Source organism: Athene cunicularia (genome assembly GCF_003259725.1).
Source record: "Athene cunicularia isolate RWA chromosome 17 unlocalized genomic scaffold, athCun1 chr17_part1, whole genome shotgun sequence".
NCBI classification, from domain to species: domain Eukaryota; kingdom Metazoa; phylum Chordata; class Aves; order Strigiformes; family Strigidae; genus Athene; species Athene cunicularia.
In genome coordinates, this window is record NW_020799122.1 from 2814341 (window position 1) to 2833755 (window position 19415).

Consider the following 19415-nt stretch of genomic DNA (forward strand, 5'->3'; position numbering starts at 1 on the left):
GGATCAGCTGTACCGAACTGGAAAATTTCAATGAAAAAGAAAATTTGCTAGGTTCTTCCCATCCCACTGTTCCCTCAGATAACATCAACCACAACAAAGGACAGGCAGTTCCTCAGAAGTACTTTTTTTTTTTTCTTATATACAAAGCATTTTCTTTATGCATTCTGTGAATTAGTAGATCTGCTTGTGTGAAATATTCTACATTTCGGCAGCGAGGGAAAGAAGTTCACATCACCTTTTCTGCTAGCTAGATGACCTCTACTCTCAAAATCAGTCAGACGCATATATTGCTCATTAATTTGGATTTCAAGCAAAAGGTACATAGTGTTTAATGGCAGTTTTATTAATTTTTCACAGATATTATCAGCATGATTTGAAATGGGAGTCAACACACAAATGCAGTCTATATAACATTATATGATAATAACAGTAACAGAGCAATAACCTTTCTGAAGGCTGGTCTAAGGACAACATCAAAGAATATAAATCAATTCTTAATTTCTGCCAGATTTCACGCATACACAGAAAACACTTTAATTAACACATCAGCAGGACTATATTTATCTAAAATTTAATGAATTTGCTTAATAAGCCATGATATCTCAGGATCTCTTGTATTAAACTCCTCTTTTAGCAATACTACCAGACTTCCATCTCCTACTCCAGATAGCGTTCAGTCACATCATTACAGCATGGCCATGTAGTCTTTAAGACTCTTTTAAACCAATTACTAAGTTAAAAAAACTAAAACAAAACAAAAGAGGTATTTTGAAGTGAATAATGTTCCTCTGCCAAAAAATGGTATTATAACTTCTGACAATAAACTGATTTGCCTGATCTTCATAAATTTTGTTTTTAACTTCTGGTGTCTGTACTTTCCACATCTCTACACAGACAAAATTTTTGTTATATACCATATACTCTCTTTAAGCCAGTTGATACTTCACAGTTAAGGCTTGCTCCAAACCTCAGGCCAGAATGCTGCGTAATAGTTCAGGGGTTTTTCTGCTACCAAGAAATCTAGCAGCTGGCACAAGATAAATCTGCCCAGGGAAGGGATTTTACAAGTAGTGATACACATCACTAACCTACATGTTCAGTGTTTCATGGAACTGAACAAATAGACCCTAACATCATTCATCATGAAGAGCCTCTGACATCAGAAAGCTTCCCAAATTAAAAAAAAAGAAAAAAACAAAAAGGGAAAAAAAAATAAGAAAAAGCTACAATCTTATAGACTAACCTCAGGAATATCAAAAAAGGAGCCCAATATTTTTTTTTTTTAAGTAGGTCGCCACAGACCTAGTCGTTTACAGTATAACGAATGCGATTATTTCCTTCATAAATTTTAAATACAAGCAGAATAAAAATCACATTTTTTTCAGGCAACAGTAGCAGTTCAGTAGGTAAGTGGCTTGATCACATTTTTTGTTTTGTATTAGTAATGCATGCAAGCAGCTTTAGTATTACAGATCCCTTATAGGTCATGAAATGTTTGCTCTCTTTATAAAGTCCCTCCGTAAGTACCATCTTGTCTTCTCACGGGAGTTTCGGGCCGGCTGGAGGAGCCTGAACCTTGTTCAAAAGGTTGCGGAGTGCTTTGGGTATCCGATGCCATAGCATCTGTGGCAGCTGCCTCCTGTATCACAGAGCCAGCCCCCTCGGCATCCTCGCTCTGTTCGAAGGACTGGTTGGATCCATTGCTTAGCTCTACGTTCACTGTGTTAGTTCTCAAGGCTACTATAGTTCCTGAATCGCTCCTCCTTTCTGCATAGATTCGCTGCTCAAAGACCTGAGCAGTGTTGGGCTGGAATTCAGGATCCAGGGGGACACTGTTTGTGGTGGAGCCCATGACCGTGCGGTACATCTCCATCCCTTCTGGCAGCATGGACTTAATCTTCGGCAGCCAGCGCTTGCGGACCCGGCGGGCGTTGGTGCACATATCGGCTGCTATAACATTCATCTCGCTTTCCTTAAAGCTCGGGGCAAAATTCTGACAATACACTGCAAAGACAGGGATACACAGAGCTGAGGATTCAGAGAAAGCAATAGGAAGGCGGCTGCATGATCACAGCCTCTGCCCCGGCCTAGAGACCTGCTGCAAGGCTCGGTGTGGGCAGGTGCCATGGAGCGGAGGCTCACCCGCGCTCTCCCAGGGAGAGACGTTCAGACCGAGACTCCTCAGCTCGAGATAGAGACAATCAAGAAGAGATAAAACCAGAAGGCATGAAAATCCCGGGTAGCACAGGGAAGGGGGTTGGAGAAGGGCTGGAACCCAGCAAGTCCCAGAGGTACCAGGCTCCTGCCTGCAGCCTCCAGCCGGAGCCAGAGCACGCTGGGATGGCCCAAAGCAGAGATGGGCGCAGAAAAGGCCAACGCAAACTCCTCAACAGTAGATCCACTAAACAGCTCTTAAAACCACAGTGGGCTGGGAACAGTCAGAGCTGCTCCCGACGGAGCAGAGGAGGTTGCTCAAAGGACTCTCCTCTGCCTGTCCCACACCTTGTGCTGGCCACTGCAGGGCCACCAACCTGGCCGGTGCGGCTGCTCCACGGTCCCAGCAGCGGCACATCGGCTGGGACGTGCCCCGCAGAAGCCCAGCGGCACCTCGGCTGCAGCCCTGCTCCTCCGCGGGGGCCCCGCACCTGACGCTACACAGCAACATCCAAGGAACTGCCACGGGGAGCATCTCCCCACTAAAGCTCGTGTGCGGGGTAAAACTCAGGCAGTAAGAAGTCAGGTTGTGCCCCGACACAGGACAGCGCGTCCTCGGCACTGTCACTGCACAGCGATGCCTTTCCGACCTCTGACGGTTATTTGCAAACCTTCAGCAAGGAGCAAGGCTGGAAGGTCCAGGCCCAGGACTCTCCAGGGGGAAGCTGCTAAGAGGGCGGCTGTCTCAGGAGAGCACCACCACAAGCTATGGGCAAGCACCAACAGCACAGCTTAGGGATTTTGGCTTTACGCCTTGGACATCTGCCGTCTTATCCTTCCTCTCCACGTGCTGCAGATCTCCGAGGGTGGCTGGAAGGCCCCTGGAGTTCAGCAGCACAGCAATGGTTAGGGAGAGAAAAGATTTAACTTCCAAATCTTAAAAATAATTTAAAAAAAAAAATAATCCTTCTTAAGAGTTTCATTTTCCAGTGCATTATTTACATAAAGATTTGCTATCCAGAATCCAGTGGGTGAGAGAACACATTGCTTTTCGCTGTAGATCAAGTCCACGGTAAACAGGCTTCCCTGCACTAACCCGTCAGGGTTTCCTGCGTCACCCAGGTCCTCCCTCACCAACAGATCCCTTTTGTCCCACAGCACACTCCTTGTACTCAACACTGACTGCAAGAGCCAAATATTTTAACCATTTGTTTCTGCTGCCTGCCATAAATAATTAAACTACCTCGATGGAAGTAACAAAACTCTCTTTTTCTCGTATAAACACCAGACACTGGGCACAAAACCGCAGAGTGAAGCAGGTACCCCGGCACAGCCCAGGGTGGTGACCACAGTCAGGGCGCTGTGGAATCACACAAGCACAGGGGGATCTTCCCTGCGGGACAGCGGGAGGGTGTCAAACGGCTGAACCTTTTGTACCCTGCCCCGGCTCTGCGACAGAGCCCAGCGGGCCGACGCTAGGACAGACCGACTAGCCGAGCCACGTGGCACGATGCAGAACTGTCTGCAGTTCCGACGTTAACAACAAAAGCTCCTGTTGCTTTGGGCAATCTTCCGAAAGGCAATTAATTATTTGCAGCAGGGCTCTCATCTTACGTATTTTTTAAGAAGAAAAAAAAGTCTACAAAATATATTTAAGGACATAGACTAAGACTAACAGGCTACCAGCGAGGTGGAGAGCAGATCCTCCTGTGCTCCCAGGGCTGAAGCAGCCAGTTTTTTGATTCCCAGGAGCGCATTTACTGCTGAAGACCACCACCCCAAACGGCTGCCCGCAGGCACCGCAGGGCCAGCACCTCCGAGATGCACAGCAGACGCCTCTGGGAGATGGACTGGAGCTGTATGCTCTGCTCCTGTAAACCAGGGGATTTGGCAGAGCCTTGCACTTGGATGAAACCAAAAGCGAGCTGGACCCCGGGACATAAAAGCCAACACACGGGGAGGGCTTGTTTCAGTGGTATCAAGCTCTGAATATTGCCAAAAATGTAATTTCAAATTCCTTCTTAAAGCACCTACAATTAACTGCAAAATTAGTGCTTTAAAATATAGCAAACCACTCAAGTAGCAATAATGTTTGATGTTAAGATGCTGCCAAAACCCACCAAAAATTACCCCCCCCCCCCCCCCCAAATGATGCAAAATAAAAAAATTAATCAATTTTCCTATCACCTAACTTAGTTCCCATTATTACACCACAGCAATGGCCTTCCCTGCTTAGGTCTGGGCTTTGCTCTCAGCTGTTCCAACTGAGCAGCAGTTAAATCTCTCTCCTTACATTTGACTGCATTAAGGACCCTGCTGTCCAGGGGCTTCCTGCTGGGATCGCTCGTGGAGGACCGGATTCCAGTTCCGCAGCTGTTGGCAAGCGTGTTCCTGCAAGAAAGGCAAAGGAAGAGCCTTACGGCGGGGCCGCCAGGAGACAGCCTCGTCCTCTTCCCTGCAGGTTCGATCACCCCCTCAACGCGGCTTTCAGGTGAGGAAGCGGCAAACCTGGTGCTCAGGTTCAAGCATCACTGAGAAAAAGCGCAGAAATCAGCGCAGCATGCGCAGAAGGTGAAGCGCTCGTGACACGTGGCGAAAACACCAGAAAAATCAACCAAACCCCTTGGGAAGGCACAAAGAGCTGGGGCACATACCGATCAAAGAAGGTGGCCAGAAGACGTCTCAGAAGGACCTTGTGTTTGACACCGGCACATAAGTGGCAATTCATCAGCTGCCCCCGGGTGATGTAAACACCTGAGCCTGGAAGGGTCGGAGAGAGAGAATTCGAAATGAAGCCCAGCAGGGATGGTCGTTGCAGCCCCTCAGGGCCTTGGCGAGTCCCAGGTAATAATAAATCATAATTTTCAAAATTCAATTTCAATTCACAATTCAAAATAATCTGTACAGGAGGGAAGTCTATGGAGATGAAACGTAAGGACTCTTTTTTTTTTTTTTTTTTTTTTTTTTTTGCAAAGATACACAGTGCAAGACTTTATTCTGTGATTTTATATCTACAGATATATTTACTCTTTCTGAAGGAAGAAAACCCCAATCCATTTGGCCTTTTCTTTTCTCAGCTGAAGGATCGTAGAACATATATAGCTGGAAAGAAAAAAAAAACCCCATCCAGCACAGAGAAGGCACTCAGTTACACTACAGATCTAACCGTTTCCAAAAATCCCAGCCCGACACCTCTTGATACTTCTGGTGAGCAGGGAATTTTCCTTCTAATGCACAGGAACTGCTGACTTTGAAATACATCGCCTTTAAGGATGCTCTCTCCAGAAGAAAAAGGAGCCCCTGCCAAAGCAGCTTTACGCGTCCAGGGGTTTGGCAGTGCTTTACAGCAGGTTTCTTATCAAACCTTTTTACTTTGCACATAGCTCACACAGACCAAACTGCTCCTGCCTCAGCATCGGCTTGCAGGGGGAGGTTATCCTGTTTTTCAAACGTGCTGTTATACGAGAGGGCTTTGCTATTTGCTTTTAATTAAGATTAAATAATGGGTGGTATCTGGATCCAGAACACGCTTTGTTCTCAAGACATAAAAACATCTACTGGAGAAATAAAATTACCTCCTGGATTTCCAGGAAAGCCTGCAGATGATTGTGCCTGATCTTGTGGGTGCAGACAGAGCTGCAGAGCAGCCCCCACCTCCCCGAGCCCGATCCCCTCCCTGGGGCAGGCAGCTGCCTGCACCTGCCCTGCTGCCGCGGGCAGCCCAGCCCAGCAGAGCAAGCATCGCTCCGGATCTCTGAGCCATCCCACTGCTCATCAGGCATCTTCCACGGATCCTCTTCCACGCAGAGCATCTGTCCTTCAGACGTACTACCACGGCTGCGAGGTTGTTGAAGACCCTCTCAGAGGGAGCTGCTGAAGTTTGGAGATCAACCATGGCAGGAAAACCGGAGACAAAAGGAAAATACTCCGAAGGCAGAGCTGAGGAAAACTTTTGCTGCGGGATCCTCCTGTATGGCACCCCGCAGGTCGCACCAGGTTTCAGACAGGAATCAGCTTTCTTCAGCAGTGGTATTTTAAAAGATAAGCCAACAGAGGGAACACCAGACACTACCGAGGGTAACTTCACTTTAATAAATCAAAAATAACCGAGTCAGCCACTATCGGTTAGTGATATTAATCTACTTTTTTTTTTTTTTTTTCCAGATTGAAAAATGTAAATCAAGCAGAGCTGCCTCAAGCCAATTTGCAGCTCTCACTGTGAAAATAACCTGCACCACTTGATGGTTTTAAGAAGTCTCACATAAAATGTAAATGGCTACAAAATGAATATTCCAGATACAAAATAAACGCTTGTGGTTGTACACTGTGCAGTGGCGTGTGCATTTGACTCCTGCCTGCCATCAGAGACCCCGTCAGATGGAAACTTTTCTGGGCATCCCCTGAAATGCAGATTCCTTCTACAGACTGAAAATAAAATCACGCTACTCACCAAGAGAGAAATGACCAGAAAGAAAGGACAACTGATTTGGATAGATTGCACTGCCACGTGTCCTTTTTTTTTTTTTTTTTTAACCAAGGGCTTTACAGGTGTTAATGAAACCTCCTCCTGCGGGCAGCAGGTAGGGGCTGTCGTGCAAAGACTGCTTCACCTCAGCATGGCTACGTCCAAGGGAAAAAACTTCACAACAGCACGGGCTGTAAGCTGAGAGGACCACTGCAGCAAAGTGAAGCTGGGAGAATTCATAAAAGCAGAATATAATTATTTAAACTGGAATTGGACCTGGACACCCCAGTCAAATACTCATCTTCTGTGCTGCACTTGGGGTGCCCGGGCTGCAGGCTGGCACAGCCACTGGATTTCATTCCTCTTTATCCAGCCCTATACCACCTATCTTTAAAAGCTAACCAGCACCATCTTCCACCTCAAGTTGGCCATAAATCCTTTATGGAGAAGTAGAGAATTCTCCCAATATTATAAATTCCCCGCAAAATGAAAATAAAGATAGAAGAAAGAACCAAACCCAGTTCCCTCTCTTCCTTCTTACTGCAGCATCTGACCATTTAGTAACACCCTCAATTCTAAAAAAACCAGGTTTTTCAAAGCTTGTTCGCTGACACAAATTTTATCTCCACTGCTTTGCAAATCTTATAATGCGATATTTTTCTTTTTTTTTTTTTTTTTTTTTTAGATCTGTGCATCGAAATCAAAACACAATTGCGATGCAGCCCACACCAATCAGGAAGAACACAAGCTGGAGAATTAAATTAAAATGCTAAATTAATTCAATTGAATAAAGCCTGTTAATGACACATTTTTCTATCAGAAAATTAAAGGAAATGTAGAACTTTTAAAAAGATGATTGGTGATGAATAATCCAGAAAGACACAGCAAGGGCACTCGAGATGCACAACTCCAGCAACAGCGCGAGCAAGACGAAGACCGCATTTCAAGAAGGAAAACATCAGCGATCCCCAGGCATTCTCAAGCAAGGAAAAGTTACCCCGTCGTTACCTGCAACAAGCTCAAGTTTTTCTCCAGGATCTCCCTCTGAGTAGAGTTTTGGGTGGCAACGGTATCCGATCTGACTGATGAGACTGGCGGGGAGAGCAACTAGATCCCGTCGTATGAGGACGCAGGAACGGTTCTCCAGTGGGATCTGCTCTGGCTTCTCTTGAGCAACTTAAAAATTAAAAGGGAAACCCATTAAAACAATTTATTATGCGGGTGCAATGTTTGCAGGAAGTCAGGTTTTGACTTTTTCACGTAGCTGTTGGAAATATCCTTCCCTCCTGAAGCACAACCATTCACTAGGGCTATCAGCCGCTGGGCAGGTGCCACCTGAAAGCACAGACAGACCCCCTGGTCTTCCCCACTGCCTACCACCGCAGTCTTGCACCCGCGTTCGGGTTCTGTGAGAGGGATTCTAAGAATCTAATTATGCTTTAACTTTTCCTAAGTTAATAATTTATGAAAACGGGCAACTCTGCACAGCTGGCATCGTTCTGCAAGTGCAGCATATGGAGCTGGCTTCCCCGAACGCTCCCAGAAGAATGTCAGGTTACTTCACCTGGGGTTTCTAAACCAGGCACTGAAATGCCCAAGTTTGTTAAATACCTGCATCGGTACCTTAACGACTTCTCTTGATGTTTTTCCTGCTGAAGTTAAAAAGCCAGACCCGGCAGATACCCACTGCACCAAGAAAGGTCACCGCAGCCTCCCTCAGCCACCTCCTGCAAGCTCCTACTCTGAAGCACCTTCCCTTACTCTGCCTTTTGCAGGCAAACGTTTCCTCTCAATAACAAGAGAGATTTCAACCAACGAGTCAAAAAAAAAAACCCCGTTATTAAGCTGTGGCTTCAAAATGAAATTACTGGGTTTTGCCAGGACACAGCTGGGACTTGCCCCAACGTAGCATCCCTGGAGCCCACCACTGCCCATTACAACCATCAACACTGAAAAGCTGGAAGTACCGAGCTTCCTACCAGCATGGCACAATGGTCTTGTGGGCATGCAGAAGATTCACTTTCTAAAACACATTTACAGTGTGAGTCCACAGGCTTGCTTAAAATTACAAATTTTGACAGCAAAAGAGGGCTGACATGGGTATAATCAGCTCCAGCTGCACTGGGACATGGTGGGAACAGTTACAGTGCTGAATTGCAGCCCAACTCTACAACGATCCATTTTTTTTCCCCTCAAAACTGTTTGATAATGTGACAAGCACCACGCATAAAATCCAACCCAGCTCTGTACTTCAATATCTGTGAATACAGAGAGGAGAAAAAAAAAACAAAACCACCCCAGCAATTAGCGTTTCTGAACTCAAAATGTCTCCTACTCAAGAGGTGTCTTTTCCCACAATTATTTTGGTGTTCAGGGGGCCACTTTTCCTCTCTCTAGATAAAATAACAAGTTTTGCAGACTTGTTGCTGCAGTAACCAAAGGGCGATGACTCCCGTACAATGGGAGCAGTGTTCTAACTAGGACATGCCCCGCGACGCCGTGCTGTGCCGTGGCATCCTATCGCAGGCACGGGGCTGGGAGCATCCCTCCCTCATCGCTCCCTCCTTCCCTAAAAACTCAGAACACCACGAGGATGCCCCTTGCTCGCGGAGCCGTGCCGTGGCACGGCAACGTTTCCTTCAGCAACTGGGGACCAAGCGGCGGCAGAACAATTCACGTGATGTTTTTAAACTAACTCCTCTCGCCGTCACAGCCCGATGATCTGTGCGAAGTGGCAGGGCTTTGTAGTGCTGATGCGCAGTTCCCCTGACGTACAGAATTTTCACCAACTGCAATTATTTCCCTGTTTAACAGCACCAAGCACCCAGGCACCCTTCTCCTTGGAGACGGGAGTCATCTCGCACCAAGGAAGCGCCTCAAAGACCTGCCGTATTTCTGATGCTTTCGAAGAGTGATAAGAAGAGTATATCCCATTAAATACTAGTGTTTCCCAGCTTAAACAAATCAAAAGTAGAGGGGCACTGGGTATGGGGGAACCAACACCCAGCAAGGGTTTCCACTCTGCTGTCCTCCGCAGGCTTTCTGGCTCTGGCAAGGCGTTCTCGCCAAGGCAGGCTGCAGCACAAGGGGCACCGCAAAATAAATACAAATCTGGAGGGGAGAGGAAGCAGCAGGAAGGGACACCACAGTCAGCTGCCCCCCAGAGTCCTCTGCTGGTCACACAGGGGCTGAACTAAAAGCTAAAATTATCTATATGCCACGTATGAGCTATCGTTCTGCCCATAAATCCCAGAAATCAGACCGAGATGTCCAAGGTCCCCAAAAGCAGCAACAAAAGCAAGGTGAATGAGGCTATTAGGGGTAAAACTGGATTTGGCACCAGCTTTTTGTGCTCAACGTACATCCCTGAGCCATCAGGCAACAGGACAGGTGAGGATGAGGCTGTTTTACACGACCTGCTCATTCCGGGCAGGTCGTCAGGGCGAGAGCTCCACAGCGCCGGGCTCTCAGCAGAGCCGCCGCTCCAGGAAAACCATCACAGCCCCTCACAAGCACAACCCTCCATGCAGGTCGTGTCAAACTGCATTTTTAATATTTCATTTTTCCTTTGAACTCATGAGTTGGGGTCAAAAGCACCCACGATATTCATCCCCGCCTAAAAACCGGCGGGTGTTAAGCTGCTGAAGGGAAGCTGGGCAGACCGATAGGGATTCTCAGAAAGTTTCTTAGAGGCCTCCAGTTATATCTTAAGCAATATAAAGGCTGCAGGTCTCCAGGGAGAGGAGTTGCAATCAATACCCTAAATGAGACAGAGTTCAGAGCAGGAGAGGCAGAAGGTCCTCGCAGGCTGTGACCCAATACCGCTCTAATGGGAACAGAAGAGAGATGACTTGCTCAGCCACCAGCCACACCTTCCTCCTGCCCTCTTCTCCATCAAGACTGCTGTCACTTGAAGAAATTAAATTCCTACAACATCCAAGTGGCAAACAGCTACAGCGGACAAGGACAAACCTGCCTGCTCTACCACCTTCCATAGGCAAACCTTCAAAAAAAAAAAAAAAAAAGAAAAAATTGGGGGGCCAAAGAGATCCTAAGGTAGCAGTAACGAGGCAAGATCAGCGTAAACACTGCGTTCCTGCTACCTTCCTGGAGAAATTCTGAAGGATTTGGTGTCAAACCTGTTCCCTGAAAGAAAAGCAGCTTTTCAGGAAGACAACGCTGCCACGCTGGCTGGTGACAATCCTGCCTTGAAGAAATTCTTTGCTTTTGAAGACATTTCACTTCCTACACATGAAGCCATCGAGAAGTTTACATTTCTTCCTGTGAAATCAAATACTTCATAAAACAAACTAAAATTCAGGCTAAAAAGACCAAGCATAACTCAATCCACTATGCTATTTTGGTTACATCTGTCCTGCCTGGCTTGCTGTCTATAAATCTCTTATTAAACATGGGCATGAATAATTTTTTTTTTTTGGTGGGGGGACTTTGTTTCCATTAAAGCGTTATTCAATGATACTAAACAAAAACGACCACAGATTTAGGCCTTTCAGTGCCACCTCAATTCAGCAGATAGCAATCGGTTATGTAAAGAAGCAGGATACAAGAGACACTTTGGTCCCATGTTTTCAAAGAAAGCCAGTCTGTTTGGCCTTTATGCTCCGAAGAACAGGATAGTATTTGCTTCTAATTAATTTGTATCTTCAGAGGGCAGCGGCTCCTTCCCTTTGAATGAAAGGGCAAACAATGTGAAGTATTGTTTAATACAGTTTTGTTCTCGACCAAGAAAGAAGCCTACCAGCTAGCAGAGAGGGGCAGGAAATCATTACAGAGGCAGCAATGAGAGCTGCCAGCCAAACGCTGGTGTATTTTATTTATTCTGATATACGCTTTCATCTCAAACTTATATGGACGCTGCAGCTGGCAACAAGTGGTCCAGAATGGGCAATATCCTGGGTTTTCTGGCTGAAGAAGCAGCCTCAAACCAACTCACCAGTCCACACTCGGGGAAAAGCTGGAGTTGTGGGAATTACCAGTGGTCCACAGCTCCAGGCTTTGTGTGATGTTGGGGGCACGTGAACTCCTTGTCCCTAAAACACGCTGTCCGGCTCAGAGGTCTGTCACACCACCCTCTGGCTGAGCCCACGATGGTTTTGGTGACGCCAGGATGGCTGCATGTCCTGCCCAGCATGTCTGGGACCAGAGATGCTGAGCCCACACAGCTCCCGTTGACCCTCATTGGTGATGGGCAACTAGCTGCTTGGGCGAGTGCCTTGGGGTCTGGTAGTGCTGGGAACTGCACTGGGAACTGCCACACACCTGGCACCAGTATTCACTTATCTCCTTAGTTCCTGACAATCCAAACACCAGGGCTTCAAAAAGACTCATGAACCCCCAGTTCCCACCAGTTTGGGTTCTCTTCTTGACCACTGACTTCATATAAACTTCAATGTACACCTGTGGGTAAGAAACAACTAATTCTGGTTTAGGAACGGGATTCTGAAATACAGAAAGATCAGCCTGATGGACCCTCAACCAAAATTTAAGAGCCCCAACATGAAACCACAGGTCACGAGCCCTGGTCCACCACAACGGTTTACGAAACCATCTCCAGCTGCTCTACCACCAGCCAACCACGTACGCAAACAGAGGGATCATTCTCCCCTCCTCTCTACACATCAAGAAGTTTCTTTTTTCAAATAGCAATATTTTTACAAACATTTTTATCCCATTAGCCTATTTTCCACTGGCAGTGGGACTGCCCCAAAAATAGCATCCCTGCGCAGCCCCGGCATCGCCAGCATCTGCCTGCCTGCGTAAACCTGGACCACAGAGGACACACGCACGCAGAGAGGGACAGATATATGATATAGTCCCAACTGGGATAGTTTACGTTTTACAAATAGTACATTTATATCAACGTACTGGAATGTAGAGATTTGATTTGTGACCTATTTATACAGGGAGGTAATCTGGAATTAGTATAGGAAAAATATTAGTGGTTTATAAATACCCCTATCTTGCCTTCGCTTCAGATCTCAGCCAGGAGTGAAACATCTGCCAGCCTAAAATTAAACATCTGTGTTTTACGGTGAGGAAACCGGGACTGGAAGTTTAACGCCAAAAAAGGGCAGAGGCTGTGCACCCCCGGCGTGGGGCTTCGCCTTCCCGCGGCTGCTCAGCGCCGCGGCCAGCACCGCTCCCCGCGCCGCCACGGTCCCTCATGCCAGCACTGGCTGCCTCTCGTTGCCACTTCCAGCAGCGGGGCTGTTGGAAACCCTCAAAAAAAAACCCAAACAACAAAGGAAAAGTGCTCCGGTGAATAAACAGGGCGTCCTCCCCTGACCACTTGATTTCCTAAGATCCCGCTCGCTCTTTGCGCGCGAGCATCCCCCCGCGCGCCGCACGGGCCTCGCAGGCTTGGATCCCCACTCCCGCAGTTAGAACCAGCTACTTTATTACGGCTGCAATTATCTGGCGTCGCGAGCCGCGAGTTAAATGGTTGCAGCGTGTTGTTCCCAGGCTTGGTTTGGGATGCCGTGCGGGCTCCGCCGGAGCCGCTCATTACGGATTCTGGGTTGTTTCTTGCCCTCTTTCCTTACTGTCAGGAATCAGAGGCCAGGAGAGAAAACTATTCTCTCAGCTAATTACCACAACTATTCTATAATGGCTATTTTAGATGAATTTTTAATGAAGTGTGCTCTTGTCAGTTCGGGATTTCATAACTTTCAAGTCCAGCCTTTACATTCCAGCCATTTGCTGCATAAAGATTTTTCCTCTCCCCTGCAAACTGGCGCAGCAGGAGCAGGGGAGGAGGACGGACCCTCGCACAACTTCGCTTGCGCCTGTCAAAATTAAATTAACTGCATCTGCTAAGCAGCAAGCTGACTGACAAGAACGCGGTTCAGTGCAGAAAAACGCCGAGCATCTGCAAGTCCTGCTGAAACCCACTTCAGATCAGGCCCACGACGCTGTAATTAACAAGGATAAAAATACTTTGCTTTTGTTTAATATTTTCTGGAGTTGTGCATTCCTCAGATCAGATGCTAGAAACCTCATTAAGTCTCACTCGTGTCCTCAAGGCCCACATGTTCTCCCCAACCAGACCTAGTTACAGAATAAGGAGCCATTTTAGCGCGATGCTCCCAGCCTGCCGCAGCAGCAGGCGGGCAGGGGGATGGTGGCGGTGACACTGTGGCCACCGAGGGCGGCCGGAGGCCACTGGGAGCTGAGACACCTTTTCCTAAATCCCTCTGCAAGCTGCCACCCCGTCTACCAACACCTAAACTTAACCCTCCCATTGGTCTCTGTTTAAGACTGGGCTTATCTTTTAATTTAGCTGCTGCCTCTTTTGCAGGTCCAACACTTGTCCCGGTACACCACACCAGTGCCACCACTGCAGGAGGCACATCACTCACCAAGGTCTTCTCCTCACTCCCTCTCCCACCATCAAACCCTCAGCCAAGGTGATGATGTGCTCCTTGTCTCAGTTTTGAGGATTTGGGGTGGTTCTGACTATAAAAAGGGACGAACAAAAATAAATAAAAAAACCACAGCATTGGGGCAAGAAGAAGTTTCATGACCCTCCTGCCCCACGCTGCCCCGGCCTTGGGAGCAGTGGGTGGTGATGCTCCAGGTGGGTGATGCTCCAGGTGGGTGATGCTCGAGGCAAGTGATGCTCGAGGCAAGTGATGCTCGAGGCCAGCGAAGCACATGGGCCACCAGCATCCCACCACACACTTGCCAGCATTAGTTGAGTCAATGCTTCAGCTGGGGAAGGACAAAGTGGAGAAAAAGGAGGGGATAAAAAAAAAAAAAAAAAAAAGCAGCCCTCTCTGAAATTCAGGGCTTCATCTGCTGCACTCCTCTTTGGCTTTGTTTTTGTTTTTACAAACAGGGCTCTTGGAAACCTTGGCAATCACTATTTTAAAGGGCTCCCCCCTCCCCCAGGCCTTTGTAAGGCTGTCGGGATCTACATGCCAGGAGCAGGATTAGCTGGCTTTCTCTCTTCCATCTTATGGTTTTATTATTCTGCACCTTTTGAGGGTACAGTTTATCCCGAGTAATTAAAACACATTTAGCTGTACAAGTCCAAACCATAATGGAATAGCTTAGGTTTTATATTTTTTAATCTCTTTTTTGTGCGCCCTCTTTTCCAGGAAGCCTGATACTATAGCTGGCTTATTTAAAACAGGAAACTCCCTTGAAATGTGCTGGTGTGGAAGAGGTATTTTAGCAGAAATGTGGTATATTAGAGCCTTACAGCGGGACCGGGGCAGCGCTGCGCTCCCGACCTGCCTCCTCCCCGAAGGGACCCTGCCTCGGCATCATGACACGGTTCAAGCCTTCCCCCTACAGAAACCGAGCAGGAAAACTTGGCTGTGGGATGCCCAGCGCGGGGGCTGGATGGCTGCAGCATCTCCAGAAATGCCCAAGCAAGCTGCTTGTATTTTCACTTTTCCAATCGGGACGACTGCACCACGCTACAAGAATTAGGTACAGCCTAATAGCTGCTGCCTGCGTGGTCCTGGGGCTGGTCCTGCCCTCACCTTCGGAATTTATTTTGTTCTGTTACTGCATGAACTGGCCCCATGACAGGGAAAGAAAACACCGTGTCCAAGGGTATAATCTCACTGCTCTGAGGAACGATGCTGAGAGCCCCGGCGCTGAAGGCAAACCCACATTACTCACTGCATGCTTACAGCAGGGAAGCGCAAAGCAAAATAAAAACAAAACCAGTGTGGGGGAAAACAGCCCAATTTCTCGGCGGTCTGACTCTAACAGCAGCTGGGGCACAGGGTCCTGCTCCTGCCAGGTGGGCGCCCTTGGAGGAGACCCCGACCTTGTCCCCACTCCCTGATCCCACTCCTCCTCACTCACCCGGTACCAACTGCTGGGAGTTGCAGCACAGCGGAGAGAGCAGACAGGCTTTTGAGACTCATTTTCTACGACCAGCTTGTCCACTTTTCTCAGCGAATATCTCTAATATTAAAATAGTAACATCGCCTTCCCTCTTTTGCACATGGCTTGGCAAAAACGCTTGGAAAATATTGCTTTTATCTGCTTGTTACCTGGCAGGGGGATATGCCAAGGGGACACTGGGCTCCTGCTCTTTGGGATGGGATGGGACAGCGTGTGGGGATGAGACTGTTCTCAGGACCAGGGAAAGCCTGGCTTTACGTAGCAGAAATGGTCATATTTGTCAAATCTCCTTTGCTTGAGAATAAAATCAAACAGCTTTGAGGAAAGCATGCCAACTCTTCAACAAACGAGAGTTAAATATTTGCAAAATTAGTCCAGCGATTTCAGCTCAGAACTGTAACGGGGAAAGCGGCTCCAGGCAAGAGGATGCTCTGCGCAGCCAGAGCCGGGGGGAAGATGTCCCTCCTCGGGGAGCACCCGCGGATCAAAGCTGCTGCCACAAACACCTGCAGCTCTGACAGGGAAGCCACAGCGCCGAGGCTGAGCCTCCGACCGGGACGCTGCGAGCTTCACCTGACCGGGATGTGGGCACCCAGCGACCCCCCCGGGCATCTCCTGCTCTGATCCTGAGCCCCCGGCTCCGCACCTCCAGCCTGCCCCTGCTCCTCAGCGGGCTCTGAGCCCTGCAAGGTGCCGAGGGGCTGGGGGTGCACACCCCAAGAAGCCCTCTCCTGCGCAGGGGGCGAGAGGGAAGGAGCCTCGTGCCCCTGTGCCCACCCGGGGGCTCAGCCAGCAGCTCCCGGCCGAGCATCACCAAAGTGAAAGCACCTCCTCTGTCTATGGCATGCCCAGGGACTCAGCTAATAGGGGAGATAAGGTGAAATAAAAGATTATCAAGAGGCCCCCAAACTGCTTTTCCCTTTTTGACAGCGATGTGCTGGGCAAGGCTGGCAAAGGAAAGGGGGGGTCACTTCAGGCAGTGGGCAGAAAAGTCCTTTTTTCCTTTTTGTGGATATTCCCAATTAACATTTATAAAAATGATTTATTTCAGGTTTTTCTCCCTTCCTCCATATGTCATACGTTCATCTACTTTTAAAAAAATTTTATTCTAAAAAGCCAGGACAGAGGGAACGTGCCTTGCACCTCACTGAAGACTAACTCCCAGACCGACCACCCTGGCCCTGCCTGGTCGGCAAGGGCTGACACTTCCCTCCCCACGGACGACTGTCCCTCTCGGATGACCCTCGCCAAGGGACGGTGTCACCACTGCACAGGTTGTGTAACCTGTTGTGAGGCCACCCAAAACCCAAAGGGCTAAGCTGAATGTGGGGGAGGCCACAGTCTCTCTTTCCTAAAGAGCCTCTCAGCCGGGGACACGGCCCACGAGCGATGGCACGAGGGCACCTGCTCACGCCATACCCAGGCACCAGCACCGAGCCCACCACGTGCACCGCACTACGTAAATAAACCAACGAAGCCCCTGAAGACAAAAGCCTGATGAACAAGACCAAAACTACCCGTGCTGGCTGGAGAAGGACCGAGCAACCACTGAATGAGAGCGGAAAACCCAAGGACAGAGACTGTCCGTTACCAGAGTAGCCTCCTGAGGACTTGATGTACATCTGCCCGTACTGCTCCTCCACCATGGTGTCGTACGCCTCGTCGTCCTCCTCATCCTCCTCGTTGTGGTAGGAGGTGGGGCTGTCGGTGGTGGGAATGCTGCTGGCGCCGGGGCTCGTCCGCTCCCCCTGCGAGTACTGGACCTGCTGGACGTTGGGGATGAGGGTGGCCAGGTTGGGCATCCCGTAGTAGGAGACACGGGAGAGCTTCAGGGGACCGGTGTTGGAGCCACTGCCGGCGGCCCCCTCCCGGGCCCCGGGCTCGAGGGGCCGCTTGCCGGGCAGGCCGGGCAGGGCAGCTGCCTGCAGCTCGAGGTTCTCGTGTTTGACGCGTGTGAGGAGCGGGATGGGCATGGAGGGGGACATGACGTAGGGCGCCGAGGCCGACTGCAGCTGGTTGCAGGGGCTCTGCGGCTCCGAGCTGGGGTCTTCGATCATGGTGGTCTGAGAGTCACAGTGGGGAGAGCTGACCTTGAACATCAAGTCCGTCCCTTTCTCCACGATGTGCTGGATCTGCAGGAAGCCCGCCGTGTACATCACCACCAGCTGCTCGCTCGCCGCCATGGTCAGCTTCCCGGTGTAGCAGAAGGAGAGGATCTGCTGGAAGCAAGCTGGGGGGACGGTACCTGGCAGCTCAAAGGCATTTTTGCTGTTCCCACTGAACAAGTCTCGGAAGTAGAGGCTGCTGGCGGCCAGGACCGCCCGGTGTGCCTTGAAGGCTTGGCCCTTCACCACGATGGAGACATCGCAGTACAGCCCCAGCAGCCGCTGCTCGTTCAGACAGCCCAGAACGGTGTTCCCAAAGTTGGGAATCTCTATGTGCAACATCTGCGACATGGCTCAGGATCGGCTGGAGCTCCTCAGACATTCAATGCAGGAATATCCAAAGTAGGGCACATCTGAAAAAGGGAGAAGGCAGGGAGAGAGGCACAGCGTTTTTAGACAGTTCACCAAAGCAGGCAGAAGCAGAGGAACCCACCTCACCCGACATCAAAGGCTCAAAGCTAAGCTCCGAGAGCTGACGCGGAAAAGCAGTCGCTGACAAAAATTACTTATCAATGTTTTCAAATAACATTGGAAATGCTTTTTGGTGGATGGCAAAGGATATTCCAAAAACGCGAGTATTTTCTTCAAGTTGCGGTCTGTTTAAATAAGCACCACTGATCTATTCCCCTGGGGGCTTTACTTTATGCAGGAATATCTGAACGGTAATGGGAGAGGAGTGAACAGCAAAGCAAACGTGATATAGAATCGCGGAATTGTTTAGGTTGGAAAAGGTGTTTTAAGATCGTTGAGTCCAACCGTTAACCCAGTCAGATAGTCAGACAGATCTCGGGTAGCATTATATAAGAAACACAAAACCCAGCAGCTATGTTGAAACTACAGAAAAGATATTTATAAAACAATGTGCCATTCTGCCTGAAATAAATACAGGATTCTGCCGGAGCAACAGCTCCCAGGAAAAAGCACTTTGAAAAGCAATCTTGCCATTTGCACCAGAAAGAGGGAGCATTTCAACAGTTAAACCCCTTCTCAACAGATTTATCCTCCAACAAAACGAGGCTTATCTCCAAATTAAGCCAGATATTTGAGCCCCAATAAAACAAACCGATGTACTGCAGCGAGCCGCCTATCAAGTTGTCTCCTTATTTTTCTCCCCTAAATCCAAAGCGGGGCAGGGGGAGCCCCAGCCCAGCCCCTCCTGCAGCCGGAGCCCCCCAGCCCATTGCCCCGGCTTGGGGGTACCGTCCCCAGCATCAGGGACCCTCCGAGTGTCCTCACATGAAACGGGCTCGAAGCGACGGCTCCGGCTTTGCATCCCAGCGCGGCCGCTCTCTAAGGCCAGCTGTACCTTTTGGCCATGGGGGTAATTCCTCCTTTCACCAACCAAGTAACGCCTCGCGTTCGAAGGGACCTCGGGCACAAACCCCGTGCAACGCTGGAGCAGGTAGCGTTAGTGCAGCCCGTGCTCTGAAACTCCAGCAAAGCAAAGCACTGCGGATCCACCGGCACAAGCTGGAGCCCAAACCCCCCCGTCCCCCCTCCCCGAGCTCCATGCAAGAGTCCAGCACATTTAAAATCCCGTTTGCCTTCGATACTACCGAAGAAAAACTACGGTTAACTAGTACTGAAAGCTTCTAAGAACAGTATTTTTTTAAAAAAAATGAAAAAAAAGAAGTTTATCTGAGAAAGATTTAAAAAAAAAAAAAATCTCTGAAAAGAAAATAATAACCCACAAAGAGCTGCTCTGTTCCCATTGCTGGGAAGAAAAAAAAAAAAAAAAAAAAAAAAAA

The 19415-nt window shown here is 48.9% G+C and overlaps 1 protein-coding gene across 3 annotated transcripts in view; it reads right to left on the reverse strand.

The window, feature by feature from the left end:
* Nucleotides 1–1396: 1396 nt before the first annotated feature.
* Nucleotides 1397–19415, reverse strand: part of NACC2 (NACC family member 2) — a 24932-nt gene continuing 6913 nt past the window's right edge. For 2 of the 3 annotated variants that reach the window (XM_026860511.1, XM_026860510.1), the window contains 5 exons: nucleotides 17094–18020; nucleotides 7628–7795; nucleotides 4809–4914; nucleotides 4448–4545; nucleotides 1505–2004 (listed from right to left, as the gene is read on the reverse strand). In XM_026860511.1, coding sequence (XP_026716312.1) covers nucleotides 1505–2004; nucleotides 4448–4545; nucleotides 4809–4914; nucleotides 7628–7795; nucleotides 17094–17958 — 1737 coding nt within the window. In that variant the 5' untranslated portion in view covers nucleotides 17959–18020. Of the gene's footprint in view, nucleotides 2005–4447; nucleotides 4546–4808; nucleotides 4915–7627; nucleotides 7796–17093; nucleotides 18021–18973; nucleotides 19107–19415 lie in introns of those variants that run through there. The other variant, XM_026860509.1, reaches the window with a different exon arrangement.